General features: G+C 32.8%; 1 protein-coding gene across 2 annotated transcripts in view; it reads left to right on the top strand.

Annotated features, from left to right (window-relative positions):
- LOC129809651 (cell adhesion molecule Dscam2) overlaps nt 1-22,756 on the top strand; it is a 171,546-nt gene that overhangs the window by 99,609 nt on the left and 49,181 nt on the right. The window contains exons 10-12 of one of the 2 annotated variants that reach the window (XM_055859649.1): nt 1,233-1,523; nt 12,707-14,056; nt 18,024-19,149. In XM_055859649.1, the coding sequence (XP_055715624.1) occupies nt 1,233-1,523; nt 12,707-14,056; nt 18,024-19,149 (2,767 nt within the window). The remainder of the gene's footprint in view (nt 1-1,232; nt 1,524-12,706; nt 14,057-18,023; nt 19,150-22,756) is intronic. The other variant, XM_055859648.1, reaches the window with a different exon arrangement.

The raw sequence follows: 22,756 nt of genomic DNA, 5'->3' as shown, positions 1-22,756 counted from the left end.
ATTTTGATGTTAAGGATTTTGACTTTTCACTATTGTAGCTTTTGCAATTTTGGCTTTTCGGGATTTTGGATTTCAAGATTTTGGTTTTTCGAGATTTTGGCGTTCGGAATTTTAGCTTTCGGAATTTTGGTCAGCACCGGTGCGGTGTAGTAGAATACCTCTCAGAATCTAATACTGCTTATCATAGTATCACGCAGGAAGAACAGAAAATTAAATAATTATTTCCCTGATTAAAAAAGGAAAATTGCCCATTTTCGCCTAGGATTTAGAATTTTCGTAGATCAAGATTAACTTAAATTTATTTTTTTCTAAAATTTATATTTTAGGATTTTAAATAACTTTTAAAAATAATGCTTTAAGTAGATAATCTATAAGTTTGATTAGGTGGTCTGATACTTTATCGTGAACACGGGATCGAGAAGGACCATTGATAACTCTGGGGATTTGAATAATTCATTAAGAAATTGAATAAATCATTTTGTAAGTGCCTCCAAGAATTTCTCGTGCATTTAGCTAAAATAATTTTTATAATTTTGAATAAATTTTCAAAAAAATTGAATAAAATTTCTCATGACTTAAAGGAGATTCGAACCCGGAACATTTGCATTTTGTAGAACTAGTGGTCTATCATAATTCATCGTGTATCCCTTTTTTATTGATATAATAAACTTTTTTCAAATTACTTTTTACATTTTTCTCGGTGTATAAAAGACAGAACTTTTGATTATTTATTTCCTCAATGTTGCTTTATGCGTTCTTATGTAAAACAGGAAATGAGCTTAAAATTGGATTTCAAATGTTATGATATAATCATTCCTCAATGACTCCGGAAATCCATGTTTTTATCCTATTAATATAATTTTCTAAGAATTACTAAATATTTCACCAAAAAGCTCCATTAGCTTATTTTTAGAAAATTCAAATATTTAATAAATTTTTTTTCTTGGAACAGCTTGGAAAATGTTTTCTCAGAATTTTAATTATATTGCGTTGTAACTTTTGAAAGCTCAATTGTGTTACCACTGGCAAATTAAATGTCCATAGTACAGAAAATGGGCAGAATGAAGCTTGAACAGAGATTCTGGGGAAAATAAGCATAAATTTAATTTTTTATGTTATTTACATTTGGTTATATCCAACTGGATAAACCCTCAATGAAAAATTATATTTTTTGTGGCCAAGTTAAAATGCCAATTTATTTCACAATTATATACCCTTTATCTCCCATGCAGTTCTCCCAAAAATAGCCCCATTGGTGGCCGGAGATGAGCCTCTCTTTCTCGGTGACTATTTTCAATTAAATTGCGCTGTGGTCCATGGAGATTATCCCTTTAATATCACATGGTGGTTCAATAATGTACCCCTTGGTGGTGGAACTGGCGACGTGACGATATTAATGCAGGGAAAAAGGAGCAGCTCCCTGAATATTGACTCAGTGATGGCTCATCATGCCGGAAATTACACTTGTGTGGCTGCAAATAGGGCTGGAAATGCCACAGCCACCACCAAACTCACTGTTAAGGGTGACTTTAACCACATTACATGCCTTTTTTCTTCCACGCTATACTTTTGTGTAATGTTCTAATGTGGAGTTTTTACACTGACACGGTGGGGAGAATGGTGGAAAATTTTGTTGGGAAATTTTCAAATAATTTTTAGAGAATAAATTTCGCAAAATAAGTTCACTTAAGCTCGGTTTGATAATTTAATTGCGACAACCGTTTAAAAGCTTTTGAAATATTTGCAAATTTTCCACAACATTTTTTTTTTTGGCTTTCATAATACAGACTAAAATCCCTTTTTAAACTTTTTTCACTTCCTTCATACTCACCACTGAAATGGGGCTTTAAACTTTTTTTTTGTTGGCTCATGGGAAAATAACACGTATCATGGGGGGAAATTAAAAAAAAAAAGAAAAAAAGAAGTAGAAAGTTTCCCCTTGCAAAAGTCTGTGGAAGGAAAAAAAGGTGAAAGAACCTCTAACAACCAATTATGTGGGATTTCTCTGAGGGATTTAATGATGCAAATAGTAATTAAAATAAGTCTATAATTACTATAAAATTGCCCAGAAAGTATTTCTTAATATTATCCTTGCCTCTTTTTCTTCTCTCTCTCTCTCTATCTCGCTGTGTTCTTGTGGGGGATGAATATTGAAAAGAATTGCCACAGATTCAACCCTTGGCTGTGTCAACGGACACCAGCAATGAAGGCGATTATGTTCAATTAACGTGTATCGTGTCCAAAGGGGATTTCCCAATAGTCTTTTCGTGGTCGTTAAATGGGCAGCCTGTCGCAAGTTCAGGGCCAAGGGCGGCCACCACACTCAATGTAGGGCGTCAAACAAGGTAAAAATGGGCATCATAAATCTCTTGTGCACTGTTAGAAAAATTGTGGCAAATTTATTTTTGGCTAAGTGATGAGCTTTTGCTTCTATGTATCAAAGCTCAGAGCTTTTTATAGATGATACATTTTAGACAGTGAAGCATTATTCTATCTAATGGAATGTTTAATCTCATCAAATACTTTAATTCCAAAGCATTTTGTGATTGCCTTGAGCTTAAAAGCTTTCAAACCATTAAAAGTTCTCCGGGCAACAAAATGATGCGACGAATGTAGAGGAAGGCTTTCAGGCTACGCACACATTCTGGCTTCGAACACTTTATATTTTTCCTATATTCCTTTAATGATCATTCGAGGATTCTTTAAAGAAATATGGGATTAATATAAAGTGTTCGAAGTCAGAGTTTGTGCGAAGCCTGAAAGCTTTCTCCTATTTCATGGAAATATATATTTAACTCTTTCGCATCACACTTTTATTCAGCAGATGAATTCATGTAAATTGAGTTTTTCCTAATGCTTTATGATCAAATGTAATAGTTCAGAGAGGAAAAAAAAATTCCATTGCGTGAAAACTCGGAAAAACCCCGGGTCATATATGTCCCTATTGTCCTCAAGGGAAGTGTACATACCATTTTCAAAATCTATATCAAGGGCTTTTTAAGAGTTTTTTTTTGCTTGAAGTTATTAATTTGGCCAAAATCATGGCAAACTGGATTGTCTTGATGAACACTGTACTCCTGGTGTTCAAGGAATCTCCCTGGTAATCCCTTGAACAGTCACTGTCACAATATTTTGATAGGTATTTGACAAAAATAAACTTATCCAAATATTTATTCACACACAATACAATTGCACAATATGAGACGCTTGCAGAATACTCTAAAATATTGCAAAATATGTTATAATTCATCAGATATAAGATGAAATGTCCAGGAGCAAGATGTTCCACCTGCATTTCACAAAGAAAAACAATGTCCCAACTACATTTCGCTATACGTTTGGGACGAAAACACTGTTACCCTTGCCGACAATAGGGTCATATATGACCCGGAAAATTCTACACGCTTTTCTGGAAAATTGAGAGTAGTTTATTATATTAAAATATGCAATATACATTCTTTGGATATTCTATTTTGTGTTTCTAAAGAACTTTTTGCTGAAAAAAATAAATTAATATAAAAAATTTTGAAAAAGAAAAGTCCATTTCACAAAGTTCGAAATTAGTGATTCTTGATCTCAAATATTTTCTTTTCCTGAATATCTGGAGTCTTGAGAAAATAAGCCAAGAATCTTACATCCTTCTAATACGATGTCGTGCACAAACCGATAGATTTCAATTAATGTAAATAGTCAAAAAAATTGTTTTTTCCCCGGGTCATATATGACCTAAATGACGCGAAAGAGTTAATTTGCGATTAAATATCTGCACAAAAATACATTTTATATTGAACAAAAAGTCATATTTTTATGATACTTCAAAATCAAATTCGACCAGTAAAATTTGTTAAAATAAAATTAGTAAGGTTTTATATTGACATTGTGAACTGAGGGCAATTTTTTATGGTAAAGGAGGTGTCTGAAATTTGATAATGAGCATGATTTAAATCAATGAAATGAATAAGACTCATTTCTGTACAATTTAGGATCATTTATTGACTAATAAAAAAATTCTAGAAAAAGTTTCAGCACTGTTAATCACATTTAGAATTTGTTGTTGATCAAAAGAGATTCAAATATTAACTGAATTTTATTTACTAGGCTAAGTGTATCTAATATCGGTCGGCTTGCACTTTCGGACATTTCTTTTGTTCCTAAAATTTCCATGAATTTTTAGTTGTTGCTTACTCTAGAGATTATACAATGCAAAAACAAAAAAAAAACACTGCTTCAACGAACGAGATGATGTGAAAATAACTTTGGAAACATTCCGAAAAGACAAGGAACTGTGAGAATCAAGGTGGCCGAAATACTACCCAAAACTATGTCTAAATTTTTAGTCATTTTGAAATGTATTAAGAATGATTTCAGAGGCAACAAAGACGGTCAACAACACTCCTTAAAAAGATTTAACAGAAAAGTTCAATTTTTATTAAAAATATTACATTTCAAACCTAAAACTTTGGTTCTTGCATGCAACTATGCCGAAATTTGGTACACTTACCCTAATAAAATTTCAATACCGCTTAACATAAAATGTCAATTAAAATAACGGTTGATAGGAAAATGACAGATGTCAATTTTATGTAACAGAAATGTCAAGATTTGAATATACAATACAATTTTTAAAATTGAAGTCGTGTGTTTAGTCATCAATTTAACAATATTCAATGACATATTATCGAAAAGACTTTTCCCATTTAAAATTAGTCAAATTTGTCAAAAGTTTTCCAAATTTTGAATAGAGATCCAGTGCAATTTTTAACAAGAAATCAAATTCGTTTTGCTGATCAAATTTGATTTTTACTGCCTAAATTAAATAAAATATAATAAAAAAGTTATTTTGATAACTATTACAGTTGTCATTATAAACGTCAAGCATATGTTAAATTGTAAATACGTGTCTTGTATCTCTGATAAAAATTTCTCATAAATAATTCCTTTATTGCTGGGTTTTGAAGGCTGCTAAAAATTTAAAAGTGACAGCTGTGACATTATTTATGTCGTGTAATTGTCACTTTATTTGTACGTCAATATTCAATATATCGTGTATTCTTTAAAAATTAACGCTCTTGAAATTTTGCTTCACTGCTGCATTTGCATATATGACAAAATTGATTGAAATGTGAAAGCTTTGTACTTCATATTTGTACAATGTCAAAAAAGAAAATAAGCTTTAAATATTATCACAATTTATGTATATAACTCATTCTATATTGTAAATATCTCAGTATTTTACAAAACTTTATAAAGATTCACAAAAAAAGTAGTAAACAAATTTTGCATCATAATTTCTCTATATTTGCCCAAATTTCAACACAATTTCTTTCAGTGTCACATTAAATTTCCTCCACTGCTTTCCCAAAAAAAGCTACAAACAAAAAAGAACATAAATGATGGAAAATAATACACGAGAGCTTCTTATTATTTTAATTATGCTGGATTGAAGATGAAGATGAAAAATGTGTGTTCATTGTGACAGGAACGGATATTAGATGCGCTAAAAAAAGCCTCAGAGTAAAAGGAAATGAATCCTTCATGAGGAAAACATGAAAGTAAAAGAGGCTTAGAAATATGCATGAGCTTTTTTTATTTATTAGTTTCCGCCTCATGCTTTTTTTTTCTCCAGCTCTGCGGTATTTGGGAAAAGGAGTGGAGGAAAAAGAAAAGATTATTGTAATTGTAATATGATGTAATTTTTCTCACATTTATCTCACGATGAATCTCATGGACATCTCTTCCCGTGGATTTGTTGAAAAAAAAATTTTTTTCTCGGTCTCTTGGGGGATTTGTAGTTTGCTGATTGTACAGAATGTGAGGCATCAACATGCCGGATTGTACACATGCACAGCCACAAATCCTGCTGGAAATGCCACGGAGTCAGCCAAGTTGGCAGTAAAGGGTACCTCTCTCTTTTGCATAATGTGAAATATGTTGCCTCAAATGGATAAGAGACAATATCACAATGAGGGTGTCTCAATTTTTCAGAAGTTTTAACTCCTTCCGAGTGTTTATCGTGGACACAAACTATTTGCAGAATACTTTGTGACTAAATCTTGGGAAATAATCGGAATATTTCTGCCTATAGAATGTACAATGTCCATTGAATTAGATTATGTAATTTGTGATTCTGTGTTAAAATTCATGGGCAGCTACGAATATAAACTTTGAGCTGAGACACAAACCTCAGTGCTGGAAAATATTTATTAAAAAAGAATTTTCTTAATTACGCCGATATTCGCCAATACACTTAAACTTTGGAGTTAAAAAATGCAATTTCGAATGCCTTGAACAAGCCTAAAGATAAGTTAATCGAAAATTTAATTGATAGTATGCCTAATCGCACTCTTGAAATTCTTCAGAAAAACACTGGAATCTCTAATTTTAAAGATTTGCATAAAAATTATCTCGCCTAATAATATTACAAAAGAATTTATTGACATTATCGTAGTTATACGATCAAAAACGTGTAAAATTGATATTCTTTTAATTAAAATTTAAGAAAGATGTTGCTCTGTCAAAAAATTATTATAAATAGGTTTAAATCAAAGTATTTTGTGGAAAAAAATTTAATTAAAAAAATATATAGAAGAATATGTGCTTATTGAGAAGTGACCTTATGGTAATGATACACTACTGGAAAACCATAAAAATCAGCATTTCTTCAATGAAATTAATGAGAGAGCCGTTGCAATGTCAAAAAATTACAATAATCAGTTGCAAAATAATTCAATTCAAAGTATTTTGCAGAAAAAAAATTAAATAAAACGAATAGAAAATATCACTGCACATTTGTAAGAGGGATACACCCTAATTTGTGTGGTTTCCAATAAATTGAAAATTGAATTGAAATAGGGTAACGTGTGGTATTTCTGGACAAGGTGCTTTTCGGGACTTAATATGGGTATTTTGGGACACATCAAAAATCCTATAAATATTTGTTTTCTAATTATTTTTAAGTTTTATATGAAATATTAAGCTCTTTACGTATCAGATAAACATAAAACTTCTGAAATTTTATTTAATTTAAAGCGTGAAATACGCGTGAATTGTGAGTGTCACATTCCACTTTAACAAAACCTTCAGTGTGGTCAATTTTGCAGATGTCAACACAAACAGTGCTTAGTTTTTTCGATTTAAGTCACTTTACAAGTGAAATTTTAATAAAATTTTTATGAAAGAGTGAAGTTTAGAACTTCTACTTAAAAGTAAATAATCAGGCTCGGTGAAATTTATTTGCATAATAGCTACTTTTGTCTGTCCCGAAATACGCAAATGTCCCGAAATATACTACTTTTACTTCTTTACATATTTTGTTATTTTGTATAAAAAATGATGCATTTTTCAACATTTTTCGATCAGAATCTTATGTTCAGCGCACAATAACTTTTGTTTGTAAACATGTTTTCACAATTTCTCATGAGAATGAGCGAGACGACTACATCTAGATCTCACTCACTCACATTGAAATGTCAAAAACTTTACAAAACAAAAATTATTGTGCGTTGGGGATTATTCTGGATAGCATAAGGAACATAAATATAATATTTGTATCAACAAAGGAAAAAATAATTTGAGAGATCATTAAGCTGTTTGAAACTTGAAAGTGCTAAAAAGTGTCCCGAAATACCACACTTTACCTTACAGAAAAAATTGAGTTCTGCAAAATGACCTTATGGTAATGGTATGCACTTTATATATCTTGAAAGTTTTCGTTGTGCAGAAAGCCTAGTCTTTGGATTTTTTTAAAAAATATTTTAATAATAATCGATCTTTTTATGTGAATTCATCTCATTCAGGGGAAGTCTTTGTGGCTTCGCACATACTCTGGCTTCGAACACTTCATATTTCTCCCATATTTCTTTAATGAATCTGACCTATCAATAAATTTTAATAGCCAGCCTTAAGCCACATATTTATTGAAAAAATTAAGTCAGATTTATTTAAGGAATATGGGAAAAATATGAAGTGTTCGAAGCCACAGTGTGGGCGAAGTCTGAAAGCCTACTTCTACTGACCGAGCATTGAGATCTCAATGATTGAAAATTTAATTAAAACCTTTAGTAGAAAAAGGAAAAGAAAAACACTAGCAGTAAAATTTCAGCAATGGGAATTTTACTATAGAGGAAAGCTTTCAGGCTTCGAACATTCTCTGGCTTCGAACACTTAATATTTTTTTCCATTTTAGCTAGACCTAAGTCTTACATTTCCTAAAAATATTAGGTCAGATTCATTAAAGGAATGTGGAAAAAATATGAAGTGTTCGAAGCCAGAGTATGTGCGAAGCCTAAAAGCTTTCCCCTACTTTATACCTAATAAGTTCTAAATCCTATCAATTTTTCGTCTAAGAAAATTTTATCGAAGTTTTTTAATGCATAAATAATTTTTTTTTAAAAAAAAAAGGTTCAATCCGGAAGGATTTTTTAAGCAATTGTTCAAAGAGGTCAAATTTCTAAGATTATGCTCCAAATCTTTTGGAATATTGAGACACCCTCAAACCATATCGCTTTGCTCTTCAACCTTCCCCATTCGCTCTGAAATTCCTGCACTTTTTTTCTCTACATTTTCCTTATTTTCCATTTTATGTTGGTCCTCGGGATTTTTTCGCACCCACACTCAGGCTGTCTGTTTTTTTCCCACCTTCGTCATCGCCAGAACACTCCAAGTCAGCGTATGTTTTTTTTCCTCCCTGCTAGCATTTTCTTGCTATGAGGAAAAGTCGAAGAATTGCGTCTCAATTGCAGGGGATCTTATAGTACGGTGGGTTTGAAAGGATGTGTAAGTCCTTCTATAGGATTTTTCCTCTTCTGGGCCAATTTTTTTTTCCTAGGAGCTTCTCAAGTCGGGATGTGGGGCATTTCCTGCGGGGATGGTGTCTCGAATATTATTATGAGTCTCTGAGCACAATAAAATCTCCTGTCCTTATCCCATATTGTCCTTTATTTTCCTCAAGCATTTTCCCTAGTCGACCAAAGTGCTCACGGTGGAAAGACTCAATTTGCAACAGAATCCCATCACTCTCAATTCCCATCCACTTTACTAATAGTTTTTTATGTTGCTCAACTAATGGTGGTGTTTTTATAGAACAAAAATCGCATGATGTAATTCAATTTGGAACTATGAGATGATAAATTTATGTCAGTGAAATTTTATTGCACTTCTTGCACCCTCAAGGTTTACTTTTTACCACCCCCGCGTAAAAAATGTCTTTGGCTGCAGAGATTTATTGGGGTCATGGAATTTTGAATTTTTGAGGATGTTTCAAAAGTGAATTAAATTGATTTTGTTATCTATGAGACAGGGAATATGTTATTGTTGGAAAATTTATGCTTTAAATTCATTCACTGATAATATTTTTATAGAAACTCTTTCAAAATAATCAAATATGTTCCTTTTGTTTGCATAGGGCAATGATATTGGAAAATGATATCATTGTTATAGAATCATTGCACATTAAAATAAAAATAGTCAAATAATAGTATCGAAAAGTAAATGTAATTAAAATATTTGTATACTGTATGACATAGGGATGGTATTGATTTTTTGGTAAACTTTTTTTTTGTAGAATGATACAAAAAAGTATCAACCAAAAGAGCAGCTGAAAAAAATGTTGGCGTAATGTACTATTTGAATTTCAATAGTTACAGGAAATGTTTCAGGTTTCGCACATACTCTGCCGTCGAATACTTCATATTTTTCCTTATTTCTTTAATGAATCTGAAAAGATTAGGTCAGATTCATTAAAGAAATAAGGAAAAATATGAAGTGTTCGAAGCCAGAGTGTGTTCGAAGCTTGACAGCCTTCCCCTCTATATTGTCATGATTTTTCTCAAACTGTAAAATAGGTATCCTTTAACTTTAATGCTTGCTATACAAATCGTCGCTTCCATCAGCTAATGTTGTAACTTCGTTTAGAGAATATTCTTTTTATTAAATATAAAATAAACATTTTGTTTTATTTACTCTAAACAAGGTTTTTAAGAAATATTTTTTATCAGAAAAACCTTATTCAAAACTCCGATAAATTCAATAATTGTACTCTCATGTCTGATGATATGAAAATAATAATTTCTTTTCATATCATTTAAGTCTTACGCTTTTTAACTATCGAGGCAACAATTTTGACTTTTTAAAGTTTTCTTAAGACGGTGTATTTTGTCGTAGTTTTCAAAATTTCCATAGGGGAAAGTACTCTACCTTCGAACGTTCATACCTTCGAATAATGTGAATTTTATCTTCCTTAAGAGACTTATACGTAATTATAATTTAAATATCAATAATTGATAATAAGCTGACTAACCAATGTGTCAGTCTCTTGGAAAAATAAAAGAAAATTAACATTCGAAGGCATGAACGTTCGAAGGGAGAATACTTTCCCCTACTAAGACTTACTATAATTTCATTTTAAATATTATCTAATTAAATTGGCAAATTTTTTTCAAAATCTTCAAATTATTAACATCGTAGAATAAAAGTTGTTTTGTCCGCTAGAGGTCTCTATATTGCGCAGAATACATAGATACTGAAATTCAATTCGGACAATAAAATAGGATAATTGTCATTTACGCGTGTTTACATGACGCTTGTTGCTACTCTCTTTTTCTTATACTACCACACTTTGCTTTCAAGAGATTTGTGTCTCAAAAGTCCAGTGTATAAATAAATAATAATAATAATAAATAATAATAATAATAATTTATATTTTCTAAATATAGCTTTAGTTCCACTTATTCGATTTATAGGTCACATTCATTTATTTAAATTAAAGTGGTCCTATTACTTTGTTAAAACATAATTTCACTATTGACATATTCTGTGAAAAATAGAGACTTCTTGCGGCCAAAATAATAATGTATTTGACGTAAGATAATTATTTGAACATTTATACATCAAAATTATTTGAACAAATTGGAATAAAAAAAATACCAAAGAGAAAATAATGTTTTTTGCAAAGGTGGTCCTATTATTTTCGCCACCACTGTATATTTAGGTTATGATGAAGTTACGACAATTGCTGGTTCAATCGACGACCAATATGGATATTTTGTACACTATTTTAACTTGAAAGTCTGTAGAAGAAAAAATTGTAACTAGACTTGGCAAATATTACATGTAAATATTACGAAAGTATTTTTTTATCGAACAAGAAATCTCGTCGCTTGAACCAGCTACTGTCCTAGCGACGTTTTCACTTCGTCTTCAAAATTCAAAATAATAAATTATTGTGTGAAAAACTAACAAATCAGACTTAGTTGTCCAAAATTTTATTTCCGAAGCTCGAGTTTTAGCGAGAAATGGTTGAATTCGAAAACTTTTTTTTTCTTGAAATGTATAGGCTTTTAGAACAATTGCTGATGCAAGTGACGAAATGCAATCTTTCAGTTTTCTCATTATTTTCAATTAATCTCAAATCTTTTTCTCAGCAGATTGGGAGTCAAATACCTCCCTTTTATGTTGAGATTAATTTTGAAGTTTTAAATGAACTTTTCTCATAAAAAAATACCATCTCGACTGAAGTATTTGTTAATTTGTAAATTTATTAAAATTGTTCTCAACATTATTATATCTATAAAATGATAATAAAAAGAGATAAAAAATTAATAAAAAATCATTGTCATGAGTTCAATTTAATTTAATTATGATTTGTAGAATTCAGATTAATTTGCTATAATTAGCTAAAATTCAATAAATTAATATTACAATGTGCAATAAATTGAATAACTTTATCAGTGTTCAATTAAAAGATTAGGTTAATGATAATAATAATACTGGACCAAAATTCTATAGAGGAACTAGGTCTTCTTCAAGGTCGAACAAGGAGTTCGAAATATGCATTAGGGGAAAGTACCCATGCCCATGCTTCGTACGATTCCAAACATCGCAGCGACTAAATTTTTCCTGTGTTTCTGAATAAATGCGACTCCACAATATAGGGGAATGTACTTTCCCTTCGAACGTTCATACCTTCGGATAATGTGAATTTTCTTTAAGTTTTCCTTAAAGATTTAAACATTTCTATTAAATATTAGCTAGCTTATTATCAATTATTGATAATTATGGGACGATCATCTGGAAATCTCTTAGGAAAAGTAAAAGAAATTCACATTATTCGAAGGCATGAACGTTCGAAGGAAGAGTACTTTCTCCTATTTATTTTAAAAACTAGGCTCTTTCCTTTAGTTTTTAAAATATAAATGCAATGAGTCACATTTATTGAGAAACATAGGAAAAATTTAGTCATTACGAAGCTTGGGATTGTACGAAGCATGGGCACTTTTCCATATTATTATTTTTTCTACAGGTATAGCGCTGTCACTTCCATGCCCCATTAGGTTGTTTCTTTTTAAATTCATTATTTTCAGAGGGAAGTGTACTAATTTATCATCTCAAGTTCCATAAATTGATAAATAACCTGCATTTTAACAAACAATTAATTTTCCTTAACTCTATTAAGTTGTCCTTGTTAAATTTCTCTTTTGAGTTTCATTTTGAGTTTGAAATATTCTATCTGCATTTGATTGTCCTTTTCTCACTATTCTGAATTTGAAAAAAAAAGAATAAAATGTATATTTGGAATGTGAGAAATGGAGAATCAAAGTCCTGGTGCTCGTCTGTCCAAATGCATGCTAAAATGAAATGTCGCTTTGTGTGTTTCCTATGAGAAATACGAGGAATGCACTAACTAATGGGAATTTATGCGATATTCCAGTTCCACCTCGTTGGATTTTGGAGCCGACTGATAAAGCTTTTGCACAAGGCTCAAATGCCAAGGTTGAGTGCAAAGCTGATGGATTCCCAAAGCCACAGGTGACATGGAAAAAGGCTGTTGGGGATACTCCTGGGGATTATAAGGATTTGAAGGCAAATGACAATATTCGGGTTGAAGATGGTACACTCTTTGTCAATAATATTCAGAAGAACAATGAAGGATACTATCTCTGTGAGGCAATCAATGGGATTGGTAGTGGTTTGAGTGCGGTGATTCTTGTTAGTGTTCAAGCACCACCGGAATTTACGGAGAAATTGAGGAATCAAACAGCCAGAAGGGGAGAACCGGCTGTGCTTCAGTGTGAAGCTAAAGGGGAGAAACCAATTGGGATTTTGTGGAATATGAACAATAATCGTCTGGATCCAAAGACTGACAATCGCTATACAATCCGAGAAGAGATTCTGACCACTGGAGTTATGTCAAGTTTGTCCATAAAACGAACTGAACGCACAGATTCTGCTCTGTTTACTTGCGTAGCCACAAATGCTTTTGGAAGTGACGATGCCAGTATTAATATGATTATCCAGGAAGTTCCGGAAATTCCCTATGCCTTGAAAGTTTTGGATAAATCCGGAAGGACTGTTCAGTTGAGTTGGGCTAAACCGTACGATGGAAATTCCAATTTGGACAGATATGTGATTGAATCTAAGAGATCCCGTGGTTCCTGGGAACATGATGTTGAGAGAGTCTTTGTTCCTGGACACACAAATGAAGCTCAAGTGCAAAAACTCAGTCCAGCTACCACGTACAACATTAGGATTATCGCAGAAAATGCCATTGGAGTGTCTGATTCGTCAGAAGTTGTGACCATTATCACAGCCGAAGAAGCACCTTCCGGAAAGCCCCAAAATATCAAGATTGATCCCATTAGCCAAACAGCCCTGAGAGTTTCCTGGAAGCCACCAGCAAGGTCTGACTGGAATGGCGAAATCCTTGGGTACTACGTTGGCTACAGACTTACCAGCACAAATACCTCTTACATCTACGAAACCGTTAATTATGTCACAGAAGAGGGCAAGGAGCATAGTCTCGAACTGAACAATCTCCGAACATATACGCAATACTCTGTAGTCATTCAGGCATTCAACAAAGTCGGCGCGGGTCCTCTGAGTGATGAGGAGAAGCAGTACACGGCCGAAGGAACCCCTGATCAGCCGCCAAGTGATACAACTTGCACAACTCTCACGTCGCAGACGATTCGGGTGTCATGGGTGTCTCCGCCCCTGGAATCCGCTAATGGCGTCATTAAGGGCTACAAAGTGGTTTATGCTCCGAGTGATTTGTGGTATGGTAAGTATCACTATCTCTCAATTAATCCGCTATCTTGTCTATTGAGTGGGTGAATTTATCAGTTCACTTTTATCTGGCGGCAGAAGAAATACGCATCCCATTCTAAAGTGTCTTATTTGCAAATTCGGAAGTTTACGATTTTAGCTGAATTAAGAACTAGTAGCTATTCCCCTTCTACCCCATTTGCTAATTTTTGACGTTGCTGATTAACACTTGGAAGGACCCTAGTGGCAGCCGCTGCCAATTTAGTTTTCAATTTAATTTTTTAAACTGAAAAATATATAATTTCGCCTGGAGGCCCGATTGAATGCGTGCAGAATTTATCATTTTTGCTTTGAAAAATAAGACAAAAATTGAAACATTCAGAGGCTGCCGCATTCAAAGGCAGACCACTTTCCCTTACTCCATGATTCTGATAAAGATGAAAGCATCGAATGGTTAGAAATCTTTAGATACAGTACTCAATGAGATGAAATTTCTGATTCAGACACCAGATAAGAATTGACTAAAGCTTCGAATATTAAAATATAAGTAAAAATATCAAAATATTATGTAAAATTCGATAAATGGCAGCGGCTGCCACTTGGTCCCTCTCTGACACTTTTAGTTAGGGTTCTACGAAGTGTTAAAAAAACTCAAATCATCAAGCATAAAAGCGGTTTAAAAATTTTAAGAGTTGGGGTAAGGAAACTGTCAGAGAAAAGCACATAGGAGATACAACTGCGTGACTTAAATTTTAGGTCGTGTTGTTCCCATGCTTTGACAAAGACGAAAGTCTAGGTATCCAGACTTATGCCTTAGACACACTTACGACTCAAGCCGAGAGATAGCTTAACGTAATTATAATCAAAATAATGGTAGGACTAAATTGCCATTAGTTTCCTACCAGCTAAGCCGTTTCTCAGCTTAATCCGAGAGACGGATTAGTCTGAAACTGATGGAAATGAAATCTGATCATTATTTTGATTATAATTACGTTAAGCCGTCTCTCGACTTATGTCGTAAGTGTGTCCAGGACATTAACGTACGATCCAGACTTGATGTAAGTTCAAAAACCGAATTTTATCTACGGTACGCGAGGGTAAGGCAGTTTGACGCAGCTGTGTTTTTTTTCAAGACTGATTTACTAAACCAATATAAACCATATTCAAAATAACTATGTCCTTTAAGTGTCTCTATTGTATTAGCTATTTAACAATCCATAGTATAATTCCTAAATATATACTTATTATACCAAAAATGAGTATTTCCGAAAATAATGCATGTATAAAACTACCCTACCCTCTATTTTTGAGAAATTCAGCGTACTAGCTCAGAAAAACTAAAATACTATACAAAAGTTAAATAAAAAAAGTAAAAAAAAAAACAACCTGACGTAATATTAATAAACTATTACAAATTTTATAATACAAATATTTTTACATTGAAGACTAACCTGTTACATCGTGAATTATAAAGAGAAATTTATCAAATCACCTTTATTTCAAAATAAAGATGATTTTTATTTGCAAATTGACAAATTTAGATTTTTTTTAGGTAAATTCAGGAAAACTGATCGAAAATACGATTCATATTAATTACTATGAGCTTTACAGAGCTCCTTGCAATAGCGATTTGATACTCACTGGCCTTTAATATTATCTTGCTCCCGAATCCACCAACAAAATTTCTTATATGCCATTGTCATGTCGTTACAGAATTCCCCTACAGGATTATTAGATTAAATATTGTAACAATAAGAGTAGAATCACATTGACAGTAAAATGCTCACCGTATTTCGTTAATTTTCGCAATTTTTATTGCAATTCTTACGCAAATTTTCCATTACCGTATTACCTTATCTTATGCCCTATACACACTTACGACTTAAGCCGAGAGACGACTCAGTGGAAAATGATGGAAATGTAGTTTAATCATTATTTCGAATATAATTACGCTAAGCCGTCTGTCGGCTAATCCTCAGGTCTGTCAAGGCCCTTATACTCGGTGACACTAGGTGAAAATAATATAAGAAAATTGAAAATAATAAAACGAAAATTCGATAAACGGTGAGAAAAAAAAAACTGTACGAGAAAATAATCGTTTAGTTTTGTTGCTCACCGTTTATCACATTTTCGTTTTATTTCTTCTATTTTCTTATATTTACCTAGTGCCACCGAGTATGAGATAAGGTAATACGGTAATGGAAAATTTACGTAAGAATTACAATGAAAATGCGTAAATTAACGAAATACGGCGAGGCTACGGCGAGCATTTTACTGTCAATGTTATTCTGCCCTAATTCCAAAATATTGTTAGTTTGGTTTGAGGAAAATAATGTCATCTGAATGGGAGAGTGTCTAAAAGTTTTTCAATAGTGTGAGATTATTTCAAGGAAATTTAAGTTTCAGCACTGAATACTGGTGTTTCCAGGACTTCAGGAACACAAAATTCGGATGGTATTTCGGTCTAAAATGCCCGAATTTGAGAAAGTCTACTGTACGTTTATCATCGATTTATAGGACAAAAAGCATAAATGATAGTTCTTTGAAGTGCTTAAAATTATTGCATTATTAAAAGATTTAATTATATCGTTTTATAATTTTTTATCAGAGAGGTATTAGAGAAATATGTACATTAGGCAACTGATCTGAGAACTGAATAGTTGTATCTAAATTTCTTTAAACGTGTTTTTGAACGTTTGGCTTACGTCTTTAAACGTTCAGTTGTACAAATAAATAGCATTTCGAGATATGATTTAAATCCGTATACAGTAAGTTTCCAAGAGTTTAGACGTGTTTGATTTTTATAAAAAATTTCTACAATTTCCTAAGTTATTTGTGGTTCTAGTTCTAGTTACTAGTGCACTTGTCAAAAAAATCCTGGTCTAACATTTTTAGAGGTTGACACTAATGGAGTTATACCGTCGTAAATTTATTAAAATCTCTAATAAAGAATTATTATTATTCCTTTTTAAAATTATAAGCAAAAATCGTAAAAGATAAAACTGTCCCGGCCTTAAACTGTCCTTCGATAAGTTATGGTGCTATTCCAACGAAAAATTAAAAGTGGAAATCTTTCTCCTGGACATTTTTTTTAGTTCACGGCTGTTATCATGTGCCTTTGTGTTATCAATTTTTCTTTGCGTTGGTTCCTATCTTGACTGTTTATCCCAATCTTCGTCATGTTCCAGAAATATCAAACAGTTGTGACAGGAACCAAGAAAGCAGTACGGTTATTAATGCGTAAGGTTCCCGTCTTTGTTATTTATTTTTTTTTTTTTCAGTATAAGTCAGATAGTAATTTGACAGATTGATGATTTCGGTATCTATTTCTATGGATATTTTTAGTTTTTTTTAAAGGATTTTCAATATACACTAAGAAAAAAGAGGGTGTGATTAACTTTTTTTCTTCTAACTTTAACATTTTTTAGGTGTAAAAATATATCAACGTTTTTTTAATGTTAATTTTATACCTTTCTAAGGGTAAAATTAACATGAAAAAGGGTTATTTTTACCCATAATACACCTAAAAAGGGTAATATTTACACCGATTTCGGATCAATACTGCAGGCCCTGTAGTGCAGGGTAAAATTTACATTTCCGGAATGTTATTTTAACATTCCGAAAATGTTTATTTTACCCTGCAGTATTGATCCGAAATCGATGTAAATATTATGCATTTTAGGTGTATTATGGGTTAAAGTTACCCTTTTTAATGTTAATTTTACCCTTAAAAAGGTGTAAACTTAACATTAAAAATTGTTGATATATTTTTACACCTAAAAAGTGTTAAAGTTATGAGGAAGAAAAGTTGATCGTACCCCCGTTTTTTCTCAGTGAATGAATAGGACACTTTAGAATGAGTGGCGCGAATCTTTGAAAAATCTGCCAGTGTTCAGTCTAATGATGCATGCTGGTAAAATGCTCAAGTATTATTTTCTGCTTCCGTGCGTTTCGTCCTTTTGCGCTCATCTGTTACGCTCTAGATGACAAAAACAAGGATTACAAGAAGACCGCCTCGAGTGATACGGTCTTGCATGGCCTGAAGAAATACACCAACTATACCATGCAAGTTCTGGCCACAACATCCGGCGGAGACGGTGTCCGGAGTGCTCCTATTCACTGTCAAACCGAACAGGATGTCCCAGAAGCCCCAACAGACGTCAAAGCTTCTGTTATGTCCAATAAGGCGATTTTGGTATCCTGGCGTCCACCTACTCATCCCAATGGAGTCATTTTGCAGTATGTGGTCTATGGGAAGGAGAAGGGAAGTGAGGGTGAACCCACCAGTCAGAAAGTGCCAGCATATCAAATGAGTTTGGAATCTTCGGGATTGGAAGTGAATAAGCCATATGAGTTTTGGGTGACTGCTAGTACGATAATTGGAGAGGGTCAGGCTAGTCGAATTGTTATGGCTATTCCCAATGAAAAAGTTCCGGCAAGAATTGCTTCCTTCGATGATACCTTCACGGCCACATTTAAGGAAGACACGAAACTTCCGTGTTTGGCTGTTGGTGCTCCAACGCCCGATATCAAGTGGATGATCAAGGGGGTGGTATTTCAGCCGACTGATAGGATGCGTCAATTGCCCGAGGGCTCACTATTTATCAAGGAGGTCACACGTCAAGATGCCGGAGAGTATACATGCATAGCTGAAAATTCCATTGCCAAGGATTCAATCACGCACAAATTGATCGTTTTGGCTCCACCTCAATCACCTCAAGTTACTCTCACGACCACCACAACGGACTCCCTGACCCTCAAACTTAAGCCCCATGACACTGACTCAGCTCCCCTGCACGGATACACATTGCACTACAAGCCGGAATTTGGAGATTGGGATACGGTGGAAGTTGCTGTTGATGCTCAAAAGTACACAATTGAAAATCTTTTCTGTGGCTCAAGGTATCAGGTTTATGCCACAGGATACAATACCATTGGGGCTGGCGAGGCTTCGGACATTCTCAACACGCGCACAAAGGGATCCAAGCCAATTCTCCCGGAAATGTCTCGATTTATCGATGTCTCTTCGAATTCCATCACACTCCGGCTGCCAACGTGGAAGGATGGCGGATGTCGCATGTCGCATTTTGTCGTGGAACACAAGAGAAAGTAAGTTGACTATCCTTTTGTTGAAGCTTTGAAAGCTTTATCTTGGGATGTTAAGAATGAGGAGGAGGACTTTGGGGACAAATACCCTTTTTCCTGATTGCTCTCTCTCTCTCTTATTTTTCTTTTGCTAACGTTTTTGGGTATTCTCCGGGGAATGATAAATCTTAAACTGAGAATTTAGAGACATTTCAATGTTTTTCTGAGATAATAGAAAGTTTCAGGGAAAGTCTCTGAGAAATACTTATTATCTATTTGGCCCAAATTTCTTGGAAAAAAATTAAAAAGAATGTATTTGCGTTCTATTTCAATAAGAGCAGGATTTTCTTACCTTTTGCTTAATATTCGTGTTTTTGAATATTTATTTGTCATAAGCAAAATTCAAATTCTTTGCTAAATTATTTACAAGTCATTTATAAATTTTAATTAACAAAATAAAAATACTTCATTCTGCTTTGATTTGTAAAATACATCATCTGGGATTTTTTTTTTAAATTTAAAGAAACAGCTCAACATTGTCCGACTTTCGGAGTGTTTGACTTTCAGCGCTATCTAACTTGACAAATTTTCCTATAAGTTGAATATTTTTTAAAGAATAATGGCTTGGATACACCTTTTACTGTGTTATAACACTTGCACATTAAAATTTTAATATCATTCACATTAATTGTCGCTGGTGAGAGTCTAAATGTGTAATTTGTGTGTTTGAATCATTTTATATTCAAAATTTGATCTATTTGTTGATAAAAAGGTAGACTTGGCCCGCAAAATTTGACATAAATTGATTTATAGCATTAATACGAAAAATTAATGCGATTTTCTCTTTAATTTTTTAATGTGAAAAATATTTATGCTTTAGATAAATTTATACTTATTTTTGCAGGCCAAGTCCACTTCTTTATCAATAAATAGAAAAATCCCAAATATTAAGTGACTCAAAGACGCCAATAACATATTTGGACGCTCACAAACGACAATTAATGTGAATCACATTAAAATTTTAATGTGCAAGTGTGATAACGCCGTTAGATCGGTAAATTTCACGTAATCAAAATTTCCGTCACCTTCTTTTTAAAAAGGTTTACATAAGTCTATCCCAGTCTTTCGGGCTCAAAATTGGATTGAATTAAATTTAATTTAGTGTGATGTTCAAAAGAAGAAGAAGAAGAGTTAAAAAGAGTGGATCATGTATATGCAAAACGTTTGAAAAAGAAAGAGATATGAATTTCAACTTCATAAAATTTTCCTGATCTAAAAGGTGTAGCCATAATGGCTCCGGAACACCTTTTAGATCAGGAAAATTTCATGAAGTCGAAATTCGCATCCCTTTCTTTATCACACCTTTTGCATATGACCATCTCATTCTTTCGCACTCTAAATTCGATTAAGCTAAATTGAATTTGGAGTGATGTTTAGCAGAAGAAGAAGAGTGCGAGAGAACGAGATAGACAATATGCAAAGAATGTGAGCAAGAGATTCAAATTTCGACTTCATGAATTTTTCCTGATCTAAAAGGTGTGCCGGATCCATAATGACTTCGGTACACCTTTTAGATCAGGAAAATTTCATAAAGTCAAAATTCACATTCTTTTCTTTCTTAAGAGTTTTGCATATGCCTATCCCATTCTTTTTGCACTCTTCTTTTTCTTTTGAGCATCACACAAAATTAAATTTAGTTCAATTTGTTTTTGAGCGCGAAAGAATGAGATAGACATATGCAAAACGCGTGAGAAAGAAATGGTTGTGAATTTATGCTTCATTCATTTTTCCTGATCTAAAAGGTGTGCCAGAGACAGAAATACATTTCGCAAATTTAATTAATATACTCAATTTATTACTTTTCGCTTTCGGCACACCTTTTAGATCAGGAAAATTTTATGAAATCAAAATTCACATCCCTTTTTCGTCTCAAAAGTTTTGCATACAAAGTTGCATGCAAGCGCCAAAGTCTCAAGTTTGAAATGTAATATTTTTAATAAAAATTGATTTTTTTATTCCATCTTCTTGAGGAGTGTTGCTTGGAACCTTGTAAACCGTTTATTGTCTTTATTTACTTTAAAATTATTCTTAATACATTTTAAAATGAATAAAAATGTAGACATAGCTTTGGTGCCCTATTTCGGCCACCTTCATTCTCATAGTTCCTTGACCTTCAGGAATTCTTCCAATGGCTTTTTCACGTCATCTCTTTTGTCGAAGCTACATTTTTTGTTATTATTTTGCATTGTATAATCTCTAGAATATGTAAAAACTAAAAACTCATGGAAATTCGAGGAACAAAAAAGGTGGCCGAAATTGCAAGCTGACCGGAATTTGGTACATGTGTTTCCCATTCAATCGCACTCTTCTTCTTTTTATAAACGTCACTTCAAATTAATTTTTAGTTAACCAAATTTCAATCCAATGTAGCTTAAATAGAAAAGAGGTGGACAGAACAAGAAAAGAATTCATGTGGAAAAAATGGACAAATTTGTGGAAAAAAAATTGTGAAATTAAAGGAAAATTCAACCATGAAATCAGACAGGGAGTATTAGAAAAAAAAACTATGGTTCAAAAATATAAATTTAAGAAGTGAGCAAATAAAGATAATCCAAAGGATTAGAAGTGGACATTGCTGTGATAAGAAGTTTCTAAAACTAATAAAAAAAAGCAGACACAGAATTATGCGATAAGTGCGAAACCGTGGAAGATATAAATCACATAGTGATCCAATGCAGAAAATTTAATGAGATAAGAGAAAACTATAAGTGCATTAATAATGAAAAAGTGAGCATAAAATATAAAGTGATATAAAAAAAGAGTGATAAATAAATAAGTGATAAATTTAAAAATAAAATAAAATAGTGAAATCGAGTGAAGTACATGTAATAACGGAAAGTTTAAATTTGAACTAAGTGAACAAAAGTGCCTATATGGACCCGAGTAAGTCCGAGAGCCTTACATAAAATAGAAGAAGAAGAACAAAATTTCAAATGCGAAAAATTGCGATAAAAAATTCCTGAATTTTTTAGAAGAAAAAAAATCCTTTTAATAAATTTATTAGTGATGTCCAAAATTACCAGCTGTCCCAAATTACAAGCATATCCCTTACGCGAATTTCAGGCGCCCATCGCCGTCGTAACGTCTATTCCGGAAGTTAGAAGTGATGTTAAAACGGCGATGGCCGAATTACGGGGGAGGAGATGCGGGGGGTGGATACTCCAAGAATACAGATGACAATAATCAATTTCAAATGCTATGAATTTGAACAAAATAATTTGATTTTGAAAAATAACGCGATTTTATAAAAATTATTGTGAAGTTCTGAATGTATTTGGTTACTTTCTACACGTTAGGGTAATTGTGCCAAATTTCGGACATTTTGAGTGTAACTTCGGCCAAGCAACTGAATTAATTAAAATTATCAATTTAATTTTCGAATAGTCAATGATTTTTTTCTTTTGAGTATTTTTTTTTAAACGTAACAACATCGATAAATTTACGGTATAATTTAAATTACAATTGTGTTATAGAAAATTCGGTGTGGAAAGAGTGCAAATCATTTTCCTTCAATGTTTTTCATTCAAATTGATTAATCTTCAGTAAAGATTATTTTAGTTCATGTTAATTG

The sequence above is a fragment of the Phlebotomus papatasi genome, chromosome 1 (assembly GCF_024763615.1).
Source record: "Phlebotomus papatasi isolate M1 chromosome 1, Ppap_2.1, whole genome shotgun sequence".
NCBI classification, from domain to species: domain Eukaryota; kingdom Metazoa; phylum Arthropoda; class Insecta; order Diptera; family Psychodidae; genus Phlebotomus; species Phlebotomus papatasi.
This window is presented reverse-complemented; position numbering and strand designations above follow the sequence as displayed.